General features: G+C 48.0%; 1 protein-coding gene across 1 annotated transcript; it reads left to right on the top strand.

Annotated features, from left to right (window-relative positions):
* Positions 1–511: 511 nt before the first annotated feature.
* On the top strand, positions 512–12,030 carry asb4 (ankyrin repeat and SOCS box containing 4). The gene is made up of 6 exons (XM_052472597.1): positions 512–910; positions 4,232–4,531; positions 4,632–4,874; positions 7,038–7,285; positions 10,302–10,415; positions 10,814–12,030. The coding sequence occupies exons 1-6, from the start codon at positions 610–612 to the stop codon at positions 11,000–11,002; spliced, it is 1,395 nt and encodes a 464-aa protein (XP_052328557.1). The 5' UTR covers positions 512–609; the 3' UTR covers positions 11,003–12,030.
* The last annotated feature ends 582 nt before the right edge of the window (positions 12,031–12,612 follow it).

The following is a 12,612-nucleotide window of genomic DNA, read 5'->3' as shown; positions in this document are numbered from 1 at the left end:
GCCACCAACCTCCTCTGATGTAGGTTAGCTTGTATATCACACCCTGCAGACAGTGAATCATCAATTCCAGGTACATTTCACAGAGTACACTTGTTCACTCTTAACCTTGATTGGCTCCCCTTGTGTCCACATGGAGCTAAATATAAATGTCTGTTGGTATACTATTATTATCACCTGACCATGTGACGGTGATGCTATTCTGTCAGAATGTGCACAGTTGAGGATAAACACTGGCCAACCCACGTCTGCCTGTTTCAATCGCAACTGAACTGAGTCCCAGGCAATTGCGTCCCAAATGACACCATATTTCCCTTTATAGTGCACTACTTTTGACCATAGCCCTATGGGTAGTCTCTCTAGACATTTTGCTGTTGCCTAGGGCCTGGTTTTCTAGACTACACTGTGGGTGCAATTTTGGGACTGAACCCAACTCCCACCTTCCTATCTATTTATAACCTGCCCAATAACATGAATCTAGAGGGATTGAATTTCATACCCCGCTCTCTTTCCGTCCTTCCCTCTCTTTCACTTCCTCCCTCTTTCTAGAATCCTGGTGTCGTGTGTTGTGGACACTGTCACTTCAGTAGGAGACCCCCAGAGAGGGAGGGGATGTCTATGTGTGTCCGTGTAAGCCTAATACTATCCACTATTCATGACATCCTCAGAAGGTGCCTCCATGCCTTGGTGAGAGCAGTAGTAACACCAGAAGAAGAGAAGGGACGGTGGGCCATGGAGGAGCTGCTGACCCCCAGACAACACACTGCTAGGCAGATCAAGGCCCGTTTCCTGGAGGCCCTACAGACCAACAACGTAACAGAGGTCCTGGAGATACTGTACACCACCAACCTGGACATCGACACTGTGCTGGAGGTGGAGGACAAACGCATGATCCTGGCCTCATACAAGCAAGGTAGGGTTGCGGTTGTGCTAGTGAGTTTGGATTCCAGACTAGGGTTGTGCATTGTAGGAGTATGCAGGAACTAAGGTAAAGGCATGGTGGTGATTTCATTCACGCATGGTAAAGATGAATACTGATATCACTTTTGACTGACTAATGTAGGCCTCCATGTGTGTTGGGGGGTTTGATGCAACAGGGATATCATTGCATTGGTTTAACTCTATGCACGCCTGCATTAGAGGATACCTTACTGGTACTGTATGTCTGACAATGCATATACTCAGGGCATTCAAAGCAGATTTGTGGCTAGGCTGCATTAGTTTAGATAGGGTGTGGTGGGTCATTTAACTGTCAACGGTGTTTATAATACAGGCGGTGTAGTGTAGAATACCCCCACTTGATGGCGTTAGACCTCCATCAGACCCACTTAGAGTACCCTGAGTAGAGTGATGTCCAGGGAGAGTTTCTGGAGTTGGAAAAGGCACAAGATTATTGACTTTCTTGTTATTATTCTCCTCATGCATACCATTATATTCACTCCTGTTTTTTGTGCCACCTTATATAGTAACGCTTGGTAAAGGCTCCCGAGTGGAGCAGCGATCTAAGGCACTGCATCTCAGTGGTAGAGGTGTCACTACAGACACCCTGGTTTGAATCCAGGCTGTATCACAACTGGCAGTGATTGGGAGTCCCATAGGGCGGCGCACAATTGGCCGGTGTAGGCCGTCATTGTAAATAAGAATTTGTTCTTAACTGACTTGCCAAGTTAGAATAAAGCAATTACCCCTATTAGGCAAGGTAACCGAATGTGCAAAAGGCATTCAGACACTCTTGGTGGAACATTTTCATTTTAGTAATTTAGGTGACGCTCTTATCCAGAGCGACTTACAGTTAGTGCATTCACCTTAAGATTTACTACATGACCAAAAGTATGTAGACAACTGCTCGTCGAACATCTCATTCCAAAATCATGGGCATGAATATGTAGTTGATCCTCCCTTTGCTGCTATAACAGCCTTCACCTTTCTGGGAAGGCTTTCCACTAGATGTTGGAACATTGCTGCGAGGGCTTGCTTCCATTCAACCACAAGAGCATTAGTGAGGTCGGGCACTGGTGTTGGGCGATTAGGCCTGGCTCGCAGTCTGTGATCCAATTCATCCCAAAGGTGTTCGATGGGGTTGAGGTCAGGGCTCTGTGCAGGCCAGTCAAGTTCTTCCACATCGATCTTGACAAACCATTTCCGTATGGACCTCGCTTTGTGCACGGGGGCATTGTCATGCAGAAACGAGAAAGGCCCTTCCCCAAAACTTTGCCACAAAGTGGGAAGCACAGAATCGTCTCGAATGTCGTTGTATGACAGTGTTAAAATTTCCCCTCACTGGAAATAAGGGGCCTTGCCCGAACCATGAAAAACAGACCCAGACCATTATTCATCCTCCATCAAACTTTACAGTTGGCACTATGTACTGGGGCAGGCCAAACCCAGATTCATCTGACGGACTGCCAGATGATGAAGCATGATTCATCACTCCAGAGAACGCATTTCCACTGCTCCAGAGTCCAATGGCGGTGAACTTTACACCACTCCAGTTGACGGTTGGCATTGTGCATGGTGATCTTAGGCTTGTGTGCGGCAGCTTGGCCATGGGAACCCATTTCTTGAAGCTCCCGACGAACAGTTCTTGTGCTGATGTTGCTTCCAAAGGCAGTTTGGAAATCGGTAGTGAGTGTTGCAACCGAGGACAGATGATTTTTACTCACAACGCGCTTCAGCCCTCTGCGGTCCTGTTCTGTGAGCTTGTGTGGCCTACCACTTCATGGCTGAGCAGTTGTTGCTCCTAGACGTTTCCAATTCACAATAACAGCACTTACAGTTGCCCGGGGCAGCTCTAGCAGGGCAGAAATTTTGCCAACTGACTTGTTGGAAAGGTGGCATCCTATGACGGTGCCATATTGAAAGTCACTGAGCTCTTCAGTAAGGCCATTCTACTGACAATGTTTGTCTATGGAGATTGCATGGCGGTGTGCTCAATTTTATACACCTGTCAGCAACTAATTTGAAGGGGTGTCCACATACGTTTGTATATATAGTGTAGCAAGGTGGGACAACCACATATCTCAGTCATAGTAAGTATATTTTTCTCAATAAAGTAGAAAGTCATGTACGAGCGTTAGTTCACGAAAGCCAATCTATTTTGGGGGGTGCGAGGGTGCTGTGGGATTATTTAAGATACTCTTTAGTGTTTCAGATGTTTTCGGTAGATGGGTAGGGACTCTGCTGTCCAAGATTCAGGGGGAAGCTGGTTCCACCATTGGTTGCCAAGACAGAGAAGAGCTTGGACTGGGCTGAGTGGGAGTTTCCCTCCCGTAGGTGTGTAGAGGACAAGTGCCTGGATTAGGACCTAAACCAATTATTGTGTGAGGTAGGGTCGTACTCTACGGATGTTGTAGAGCATGAACCTGCAGGAGCGAGTCACTGCTTTGATGTTTGCAGAGAACGACATGGTGTTGTCCAGGGTCAAGTCAAGGTTATTTGCACTCTGGGAGGGCAACACTGTGGAGTTATAAATTGTGATGGAGAGGTCTTGTAGCGACAGGCCTTCCCCGGGAAGAAGAGCAGCTCCGTCTTGTCGAGGTTGAGCTTGAGGTGGTGGCCCGACATCCAAGCTGAGATATCTGCCAGGCACGCAAAAATGTGTGTTGCCACCTGGGTGTCAGAAGGGGGAAGGAGAAAAGTAGTTAAGTGTCATCTGCATAGCAATGATAGGAGAGACCATATAGAGCGAGAGGAGAGGGCCTAGAACCGAACCCTGAGGGACAACAGTAGTGAGAGCACGTGGTGCAGACACAGATCCTCTCCACGTCACCTGGTAGAAGCGGCCTGTCAGGTAGGATGGGATCCAAGAGTGTGCAGAGCCTAAGACGGCCAGCCCTGAGAGGGTGAAGAGGAGGATCTGATGGTGCATGGTGTCGAAGGCAGCGGATAGATCTAGGAGGATGAGAACAAAGGAGAGAGTCATATTTGGCAGCGTGGAGATCCACCGTAACACAGAGGGGTCGAGTATTGGTTTCTTGAGGAGTGGAGCGACTTGGGACATTTTGAAGTCAGAGGGGATGCAGCCAGTGGTCAGGAATGAATTGATGAGGGAAGTGAGGAGAAGGTCTCCAGAGATGCTCTGGAGAAGGGAGGAGGAGATGGGATTGAGCTGGTAGGTTGTCGGGGTGACCGGAGCTCACTACTCTCAGGATGCCATTGGGAGAGAGAGGGGAGATTGAGGCTCAATAATGATGGTAAAACGTTATTATTTGTAATGTTTTTTTCACTACTCTAGGTTTCTGGTTGCCAGACTACAAGCTGGAGTGTTCTTGGGCGATGGCCCTCCACGTCTGTGTAATGTACAACTACCTGGAGACAGCTCTGGTGCTGCTGCAGAAGGGGGCGGCGGTTAACAGGAAGCCCAATGGGAAGACCCCGCTTCACGTGGCCTGTACGGTCGCCCACGGCGACTGTGTGGCCCTGTTATTGGGCCACGGGGCGAGGGTCAACAGCCTGTCTCTGAGTGGACACACACCACTACACTACTGTATAACTAAAGAGTCTGTGGAATGTGCCAAGCAACTCATCCTTAATGGTGAGAATGGATGGAGATTAAATAAAAGTGTTCAGTGCAGGTAAAATCATGTTATTTTGAGGTTGCCATATTTTGAGGTTGCCATGTCTTTGACCTCCAGGGGGCAATGTGAACAAGCCCAGTCAGAGCAAAGACGAGGACACACCTTTACACACGGCAGCCCGCCTGGGAATCCCTGAGCTGGTGGCTCTCTACATCTCTCACGGGGCCCAGGTGGACGCGGTCAACTCCCTCCAGGAGACGCCCCTTATCACTGCAGCCTTCTGGGCCCTGGACATCCGTGAACAGACCTACAGCGAGGACCACCACCTGGTCTGCCGCATTCTGCTGGACCACGGCGCAGGTGAGGTAAAACAGATTGGTGTTCTGGGTCACTCCTACAGATGTTTTGGGGGGACTATCTGTTGTTCCATGTAGTGAATCTGTTATTCAAAGCGTTTGAACGGGCTAATAGCATTAATGCCAAAAATATTTTTACAGCAAATATTTTTTACATGTAATTTTTTTATTCTTCAAGGTGTCTTAAAATTCAAAATCACATAGCTAAATGATCCTTGGTATGACTTTCTTAAAACATTTCCATATAGCTTAGTAGAACCCTACCCCCTCCCACGGCTTAGAGAGGGCTTAGACTCTTATGGGTTAACAGCAAAACCGATCCTAAATCAGCACTTCACTCTGAGACGCTTGATACGGCTCCTTATAAGTCTTGGATTTACATCATGGTTCACCTTGTCAGATGCATTATCATCGTCAGGATGCAAAATGACTTTGCCTCACATCATATCTTCTAGGCATTTGTCTAGGTAATTGTGTATGCTAATTACTGGTAGAAAAAAAGGAGGGAAACTACATTACTGTTAACCCTTTGTTGGTTCCAGACCCTAGCCCTTTGTTGGTTCCAGACCCTAACCCTTTGTTGGTTCCAGACCCTAGCCCTTTGTTGGTTCCAGACCCTAACCCTTTGTTGGTTCCAGACCCTAACCCTTTGTTGGTTCCAGACCCTAGCCCTTTGTTGGTTCCAGACCCTAGCCCTTTGTTGGTTCCAGACCCTAACCCTTTGTTGGTTCTAGACCCTAATCCTTTGTTGTTTCCAGACCCTAACCCTTTGTTGGTTCCAGACCCTAACCCTTTGTTGGTTCCAGACCCTAACCCTTTGTTGGTTCCAGACCCTAGCCCTTTGTTGGTTCCAGACCCTAACCCTTTGTTGGTTCCAGACCCTAACCCTTTGTTGGTTCCAGACCCTAACCCTTTGTTGGTTCCAGACCCTAACCCTTTGTTGGTTCCAGACCCTAACCCTTTGTTGGTTCCAGACCCTAACCCTTTGTTGGTTCCAGACCCTAGCCCTTTGTTGGTTCCAGACCCTAGCCCTTTGTTGGTTCCAGACCCTAACCCTTTGTTGGTTCCAGACCCTAGCCCTTTGTTGGTTCCAGACCCTAATCCTTTGTTGGTTCCAGACCCTAACCCTTTGTTGGTTCCAGACACTAACCCTTTGTTGGTTCCAGACCCTAACCCTTGTTGGTTCCAGACCCTAACCCTTTGTTGGTTCCAGACCCTAACCCTTTGTTGGTTCCAGACCCTAACCCTTTGTTGGTTCCAGACCCTTTGTTGGTTCCAGACCCTAACCCTTTGTTGGTTCCAGACCCTAACACTTTGTTGGTTCCAGACCCTAACCCTTTGTTGGTTCCAGACCCTAACCCTTTGTTGGTTCCAGACCCTAACCCTTTGTTGGTTCCAGACCCTAACCCTTTGTTGGTTCCAGACCCTAACCCTTTGTTGGTTCCAGACCCTAACCCTTTGTTGGTTCCAGACCCTAACCCTTTGTTGGTTCCAGACCCTAACCCTTTGTTGGTTCCAGACCCTAACCCTTTGTTGGTTCCAGACCCTAACCCTTTGTTGGTTCCAGACCCTAACCCTTTGTTGGTTCCAGACCCTAACCCTTTGTTGGTTCCAGACCCTAACCCTTTGTTGGTTCCAGACCCTAACCCTTTGTTGGTTCCAGACCCTAACCCTTTGTTGGTTCCAGACCCTAACCCTTTGTTGGTTCCAGACCCTAACCCTTTGTTGGTTCCAGACCCTAACCCTTTGTTGGTTCCAGACCCTAACCCTTTGTTGGTTCCAGACCCTAACCCTTTGTTGGTTCCAGACCCTAACCCTTTGTTGGTTCCAGACCCTAACCCTTTGTTGGTTCCAGACCCTAGCCCTTTGTTGGTTCCAGACCCTAACCCTTTGTTGGTTCCAGACCCTAACCCGTTGTTGGTTCCAGACCCTAACCCTTTGTTGGTTCCAGACCCTAACCCTTTGTTGGTTCCAGACCCTAACCCTTTGTTGGTTCCAGACCCTAACCCTTTGTTGGTTCCAGACCCTAACCCTTTGTTGGTTCCAGACCCTAACCCTTTGTTGGTTCCAGACCCTAACCCTTTGTAGGTTCCAGACCCTAACCCGTTGTTGGTTCCAGACCCTAACCCTTTGTTGGTTCCAGACCCTAACCCTTTGTTGGTTCCAGATCCTAACCTGTATGAAGACGACTATAAGACAGCCTTGCACAAGGCTTCCTGGAACTGTGACCACGTGCTGATGCAGATGCTGCTGGAGGCGGGGGCGGACACTACGACCATGGACATCAACGGCTGTGAACCCATCCAGTATGTCCTGAAGGTCACCTCCGTCAGGCCCATGGCCATCCCTGAGCTCTGTTACCAGCTGCTGCTCAATTTTGGAGCTCCACGGGTCTACCCACCGCAGTTCCACAAGGTAGGGGAAAAACACTTTGGTGGTCAGTGGAGATACCCGCCTGAGTTCTACAAGGTAGGTGAAACACTTTGGAGGTCATTAGAGATACCCGCCTGAGTTCTATAAGGTAGGTGAAACACTTTGGTGGTCAGTGGAGATACCCACCTGAGTTCTACAAGGTAGGGGCAAACACTTTTGAGGTCATTAGAGATACCCGCCTGAGTTCTACAAGGTAGGGGAAAAACACTTTTGAGGTCATTAGAGATACCCGCCTGAGTTCTACAAGGTAGGGAAACACTTTGGTGGTCAGTGGAGATACCCGCCTGAGTTCTACAAGGTAGGTGAAACACTTTGGAGGTCATTAGAGATACCCGCCTTGAGTTCTATAAGGTAGGTGAAACACTTTGGTGGTCAGTGGAGATACCCGCCTGAGTTCTACAAGGTAGGGAAACACTTTGGTGGTCAGTGGAGATACCCGCCTGAGTTCTACAAGGTAGGAGAAACACTTTGGAGGTCATTAGAGATACCCGCCTGAGTTCTACAAGGTAGGGGAAACACTTTGGAGGTCATTCGAGATACCCGCCTGAGTTCTACAAGGTAGGGGAAACACTTTGGTGGTCAGTGGAGATACCCGCCTGAGTTCTACAAGGTAGGGGAAACACTTTGGAGGTCATTCGAGATACCCGCCTGAGTTCTACAAGGTAGGGGAAACACTTTGGTGGTCAGTGGAGATACCCGCCTGAGTTCTACAAGGTAGGGGAAAAACATTGGTGGTCAGTGGAGATACCCGCCTGAGTTCTACAAGGTAGGGGAAACACTTTGGAGGTCATTAGAGATACCCGCCTGAGTTCTACAAGGTAGGGGAAACACTTTGGAGGTCATTAGAGATACCCACCTGAGTTCTACAAGGTAGGGGAAACACTTTGGAGGTCATTCGAGATACCCGCCTGAGTTCTACAAGGTAGGGGAAACACTTTGGAGGTCATTAGAGATACCCACCTGAGTTCTACAAGGTAGGGGAAACACTTTGGAGGTCATTAGAGATACCCACCTGAGTTCTACAAGGTAGGGGAAAAACACTTTGGAGGTCATTAGAGATACCCGCCTGAGTTCTACAAGGTAGGGGGAAAACTTTGGTGGTCAGTGGAGATACCCATCTGAGTTCTACAAGGTAGGGGAAACACTTTGGAGGTCATTAGAGATACCCACCTGAGTTCTACAAGGTAGGGGAAAACACTTTGGAGGTCATTAGAGATACCCACCTGAGTTCTACAAGGTAGGGGAAACACTTTGGAGGTCATTAGAGATACCCGCCTGAGTTCTACAAGGTAGGGGAAACACTTTGGAGGTCATTAGAGATACCCGCCTGAGTTCTACAAGGTAGGGGAAACACTTTGGAGGTCATTAGAGATACCCGCCTGAGTTCTACAAGGTAGGGGGAAAACTTTGGTGTTCAGTGGAGATACCTGACGGAGTTCAATGGTGTAAAGTACTTAATTAAGTAAAAATACTTTAAAGGACTACTTAAGTCGTTTTTTGGGGGTATCTGTACTTTACAATATATATTTTTGACAACTTTTACTTCACTACATTCCTGAAGAAAATTATGTACTTTTTACTCCATACATTTGCCATGACACCCAAAAGTACTCGTTACACTTTGACAGGAAAATGGTCCAATTCACACACTTATCAAGAGAAGATCCCTGGTCACCGACTGCCTCTGATCTGGTGAACTCACTAAACAAACACTTATCAAGAGAAGATCCCTGGTCACCTACTGCCTCTGATCTGGTGAACTCACTAAACAAACACTTATCAAGAGAAGATCCCTGGTCACCTACTGCCTCTGATCTGATGAACTCACTAAACAAACACTTATCAAGAGAAGATCCCTGGTCATCTACTGCCTCTGATCTGGTGAACTCACTAAACAAACACTTATCAAGAGAAGATCCCTGGTCATCTACTGCCTCTGATCTGATGAACTCACTAAACAAACACTTATCAAGAGAAGATCCCTGGTCATCTACTGCCTCTGATCTGGTGAACTCACGAAACAAACATGCTTTGATTGTAAATGATGTCCCAGTGTTGAACACTGCAAGATTCACACAAAACAACATGTTGGTAAAACAGTTCTAGCCTGTCTATGGGTAACAGAGTTGACATGTTATGCTCAACCCACTCAGTGTTCCACCACAAAACAACATGTTGGTAAAACAGTTCTAGCCTGTCTATGGGTAACAGAGTTGACATGTTATGCTCAACCCACTCAGTGTTCCACCACAAAACAACATGTTGGTAAAACAGTTCTAGCCTGTCTATGGGTAACAGAGTTGACATGTTATGCTCAACCCACTCAGTGTTCCACCACAAAACAACATGTTGGTAAAACAGTTCTAGCCTGTCTATGGGTAACAGAGTTGACATGTTATGCTCAACCCACTCAGTGTTCCACCACAAAACAACATGTTGGTAAAACAGTTCTAGCCTGTCTATGGGTAACAGAGTTGACATGTTATGCTCAACCCGCTCAGTGTTCCACCACAAAACAACACAAAATGTCCAAAAAGAGTAGAATCAGCTCACCTGCTAATACACTAGCATTTGACTATTAGATATTCAATATTTCTTTTGGAAAACTAATTTAAAAAATGAACAGTTTCACCATAAAATGAAGGACAGACATTTGATGTGATTAGATTAATCACTAATCACATGGAATAAATAATATTCTTTGGAAATAACTATGGCAATGATGGTGAAAACTTGTTGTACAATGTTGGGGTTAAGTGGGTTCAAATCTTCCTAGAAGTCACAGAGGGACATGTAACAAATTTGCCATTTTAGCAATTCTTTATTAATATTAATGATCTGATTTATAGAATGTTCTATGTGGTCTATATTAAAGGCCATGTCATTTCATATAACAGGCTTTTAAAATTCAATATTGGTGCACAATTCCTACTTAAAATATCAAAGGAATGCAAAAGGTACTAATTTGGTGGAACGACCCATTTGTCTCCCTCTGTAGGTGTTGCAGGCCTGCCATGAGTGTCCCAATGCAGTGGAAGTCATGATGAACTCATATGAGCGCATCAAACCCACCAACAAGTGGAGATCATCCATTCCTGAAGCCTCCTACAAGGTAATCCACAAAAATTCAGTGTCAAATCTCATTGTTGGACTTTGAAGTATTATAAAGTTAAACAAATAGAAATGTTGCTGACTTAGTTGCACACTAATCAGGACCAGTCTTAGACACATTTATTATGATATAATCACCACAAAGGGATTATGCACTGACGTTAATTTATGCGTATCCTCCATATTATAGTGAATTTGAACCCGGGTCCAGTGACTGTCAACCCAACACGTTAGTCGTTACGCCCAGAGATCCAAACCTTTTGACTAGGTGTTGGGTTAAGGTCACTGTGTGTTGGGTTAAGGTCACTGTGTGTTGGGTTAAGGTCACTGTGTGTTGGGTTAAGGTCACTGTGTGTTGGGTTAAGGTCGCTGCAATAGGTTTCTGTTTTGTTTCTCCAGCTACATGAGGAATTCTATGAGTCCATGTTTGCTGTGTGCTCCAACACTCCTCGTTGTCTGATGCACCTGGCCCGGTGTGCTGTCAGGAGGGCTATGGAGAACCGCTGTCACACTGGGGTAGGGACCCTCCTCCTACCTCCCCCCATCCAGAGATACCTGCTACTGGAACCTGAGGGGGCCTTCTATTGATGGACTTACTGACTAGGTGTTTGACTGAATGATCTACCTTTAGAGAACAGCTACCCTGAGTGATACAAGAGCCAGTATCTGATGCTATTGGTAGTAGTATATATGGTGGGTAGTTTAGGTTAGTTAGTGCTTAACTAGGTGTACAGGTATACAGCACACTGCCACTTCCACACTCTATCCCTAGGTGGCAGCACCAACCGGGTCAGGTGCTAAGCTCTGCCAGGAAGCCTTGATAAACAGTGGATTGCTCCCAGGCGGGGGCAATAAGTGACTGCAGGTGATTGCAAAGAGGGAGGTTGGCCAGCCAGCGTTTGTGTAAAGACTTGTTGTGGGCCTTTTGTATATTATTTTGTATATCACTACTTGAAAGAATGCCAACCACAAGTATAGAGTTGAGACAGAGATTGACCTGAACTTGGTAAGTTTGCTGTCTCCTCGGGAGTATTCAACACCTGGCCCACTTAGTCTTTCTTGTTAATGCACACATTTAGATAAATGACAGATCATTTAGCTAAGCCTAGGACCCCTAGACATAGAGTGTAGTGATACATGAAGTCTGGCCAGGTGCTTTCCTAACACTATCACTTAGGTCCAATCATTGAAACAGGAAATAACAACAACAACAACAGACTGTACTAAGAGATGCTGTAGCTGAAAGTGGAACCAAAAGAGATGACGATAGCACTGCCTAGCAGTCGAGGCTAACACTGGGTCAAACACACTGACTGGATATCCTGATCTTACTGTAGACTCCAGTCTATTGTGATAATGACATATGAGGACATTGGTCTTCTTTAGCCCGACGTGGTGGATTAATGGATGTCTGTTTGACAGATGGATGAATGGATGTATCAGTCTGACAGCTGAAGCTTCTTTCAGACATTAATACTGGATGTCCTGTTCTATGATGTCACTTGTTGGTGTGACACCAAGGATCCACTGCAGCACTGTCTGACCCTCTCTCCCTCCCCCTTCCCTCCCTTCCCTCCACCACCCCTCCCTTCCCTCTCACCACCCCTCCCTTCCCTCTCCCCTCCCTTCCATCTCCCACCCCTCCCTTCCCTCTCCCCTCCCCCACTCCCTTCCCTCTCCCCCTCCCCCACTCCCTTCCCTCTCCCCACTCCCCCACTCCCTTCCCTCTCCCCCACCCCTCCCTCTCCCCCCACCCCCTCCTTCCCTCTCCCCCTCCCCCACCCCCTCCTTCCCTCTCCCCCTCCCTTCCCTCTCCCCCACCCCTCCCTTCCCTCTCCCCCTCCCCCAATCCCTTCCCTCTCCCCCTTCCGTCTCCCCCACCCCTCCCTTCCCTCCCCCACCCCTCCCTTCCCCTCCCCCACCCCTCCCTTCCCTCCTCTCCCCTTCCCCCTCCCTTCCCTCCCCCCCCTCCCTTCCCTCCTCTCCCTCTCCCCCTCCCTTCCCTCTCCCCTCCCCTCCCTCTCCCCCTCCCCCCTCTCCCCCTCCCTTCCCCCCCTCCCCCCCCTTCCCTCCCCCCCCACCCCTCCCTCCCTTCCCTCCCTCCCCCCCCACCCCTCCCTTCCCTCCTCTCCCTTCCCCCTCCCTTCCCTCCCCCACCTCTCCCTTCCCCCTCCCTTCCCTCCCCCCTTCCCTCCCTT

This window comes from Oncorhynchus keta, chromosome 20 (assembly GCF_023373465.1).
Source record: "Oncorhynchus keta strain PuntledgeMale-10-30-2019 chromosome 20, Oket_V2, whole genome shotgun sequence".
NCBI lineage: Eukaryota > Metazoa > Chordata > Actinopteri > Salmoniformes > Salmonidae > Oncorhynchus > Oncorhynchus keta.
Note: the sequence above shows the minus strand (reverse complement) of the source record. Positions and strands in the feature narration are given on the sequence as shown.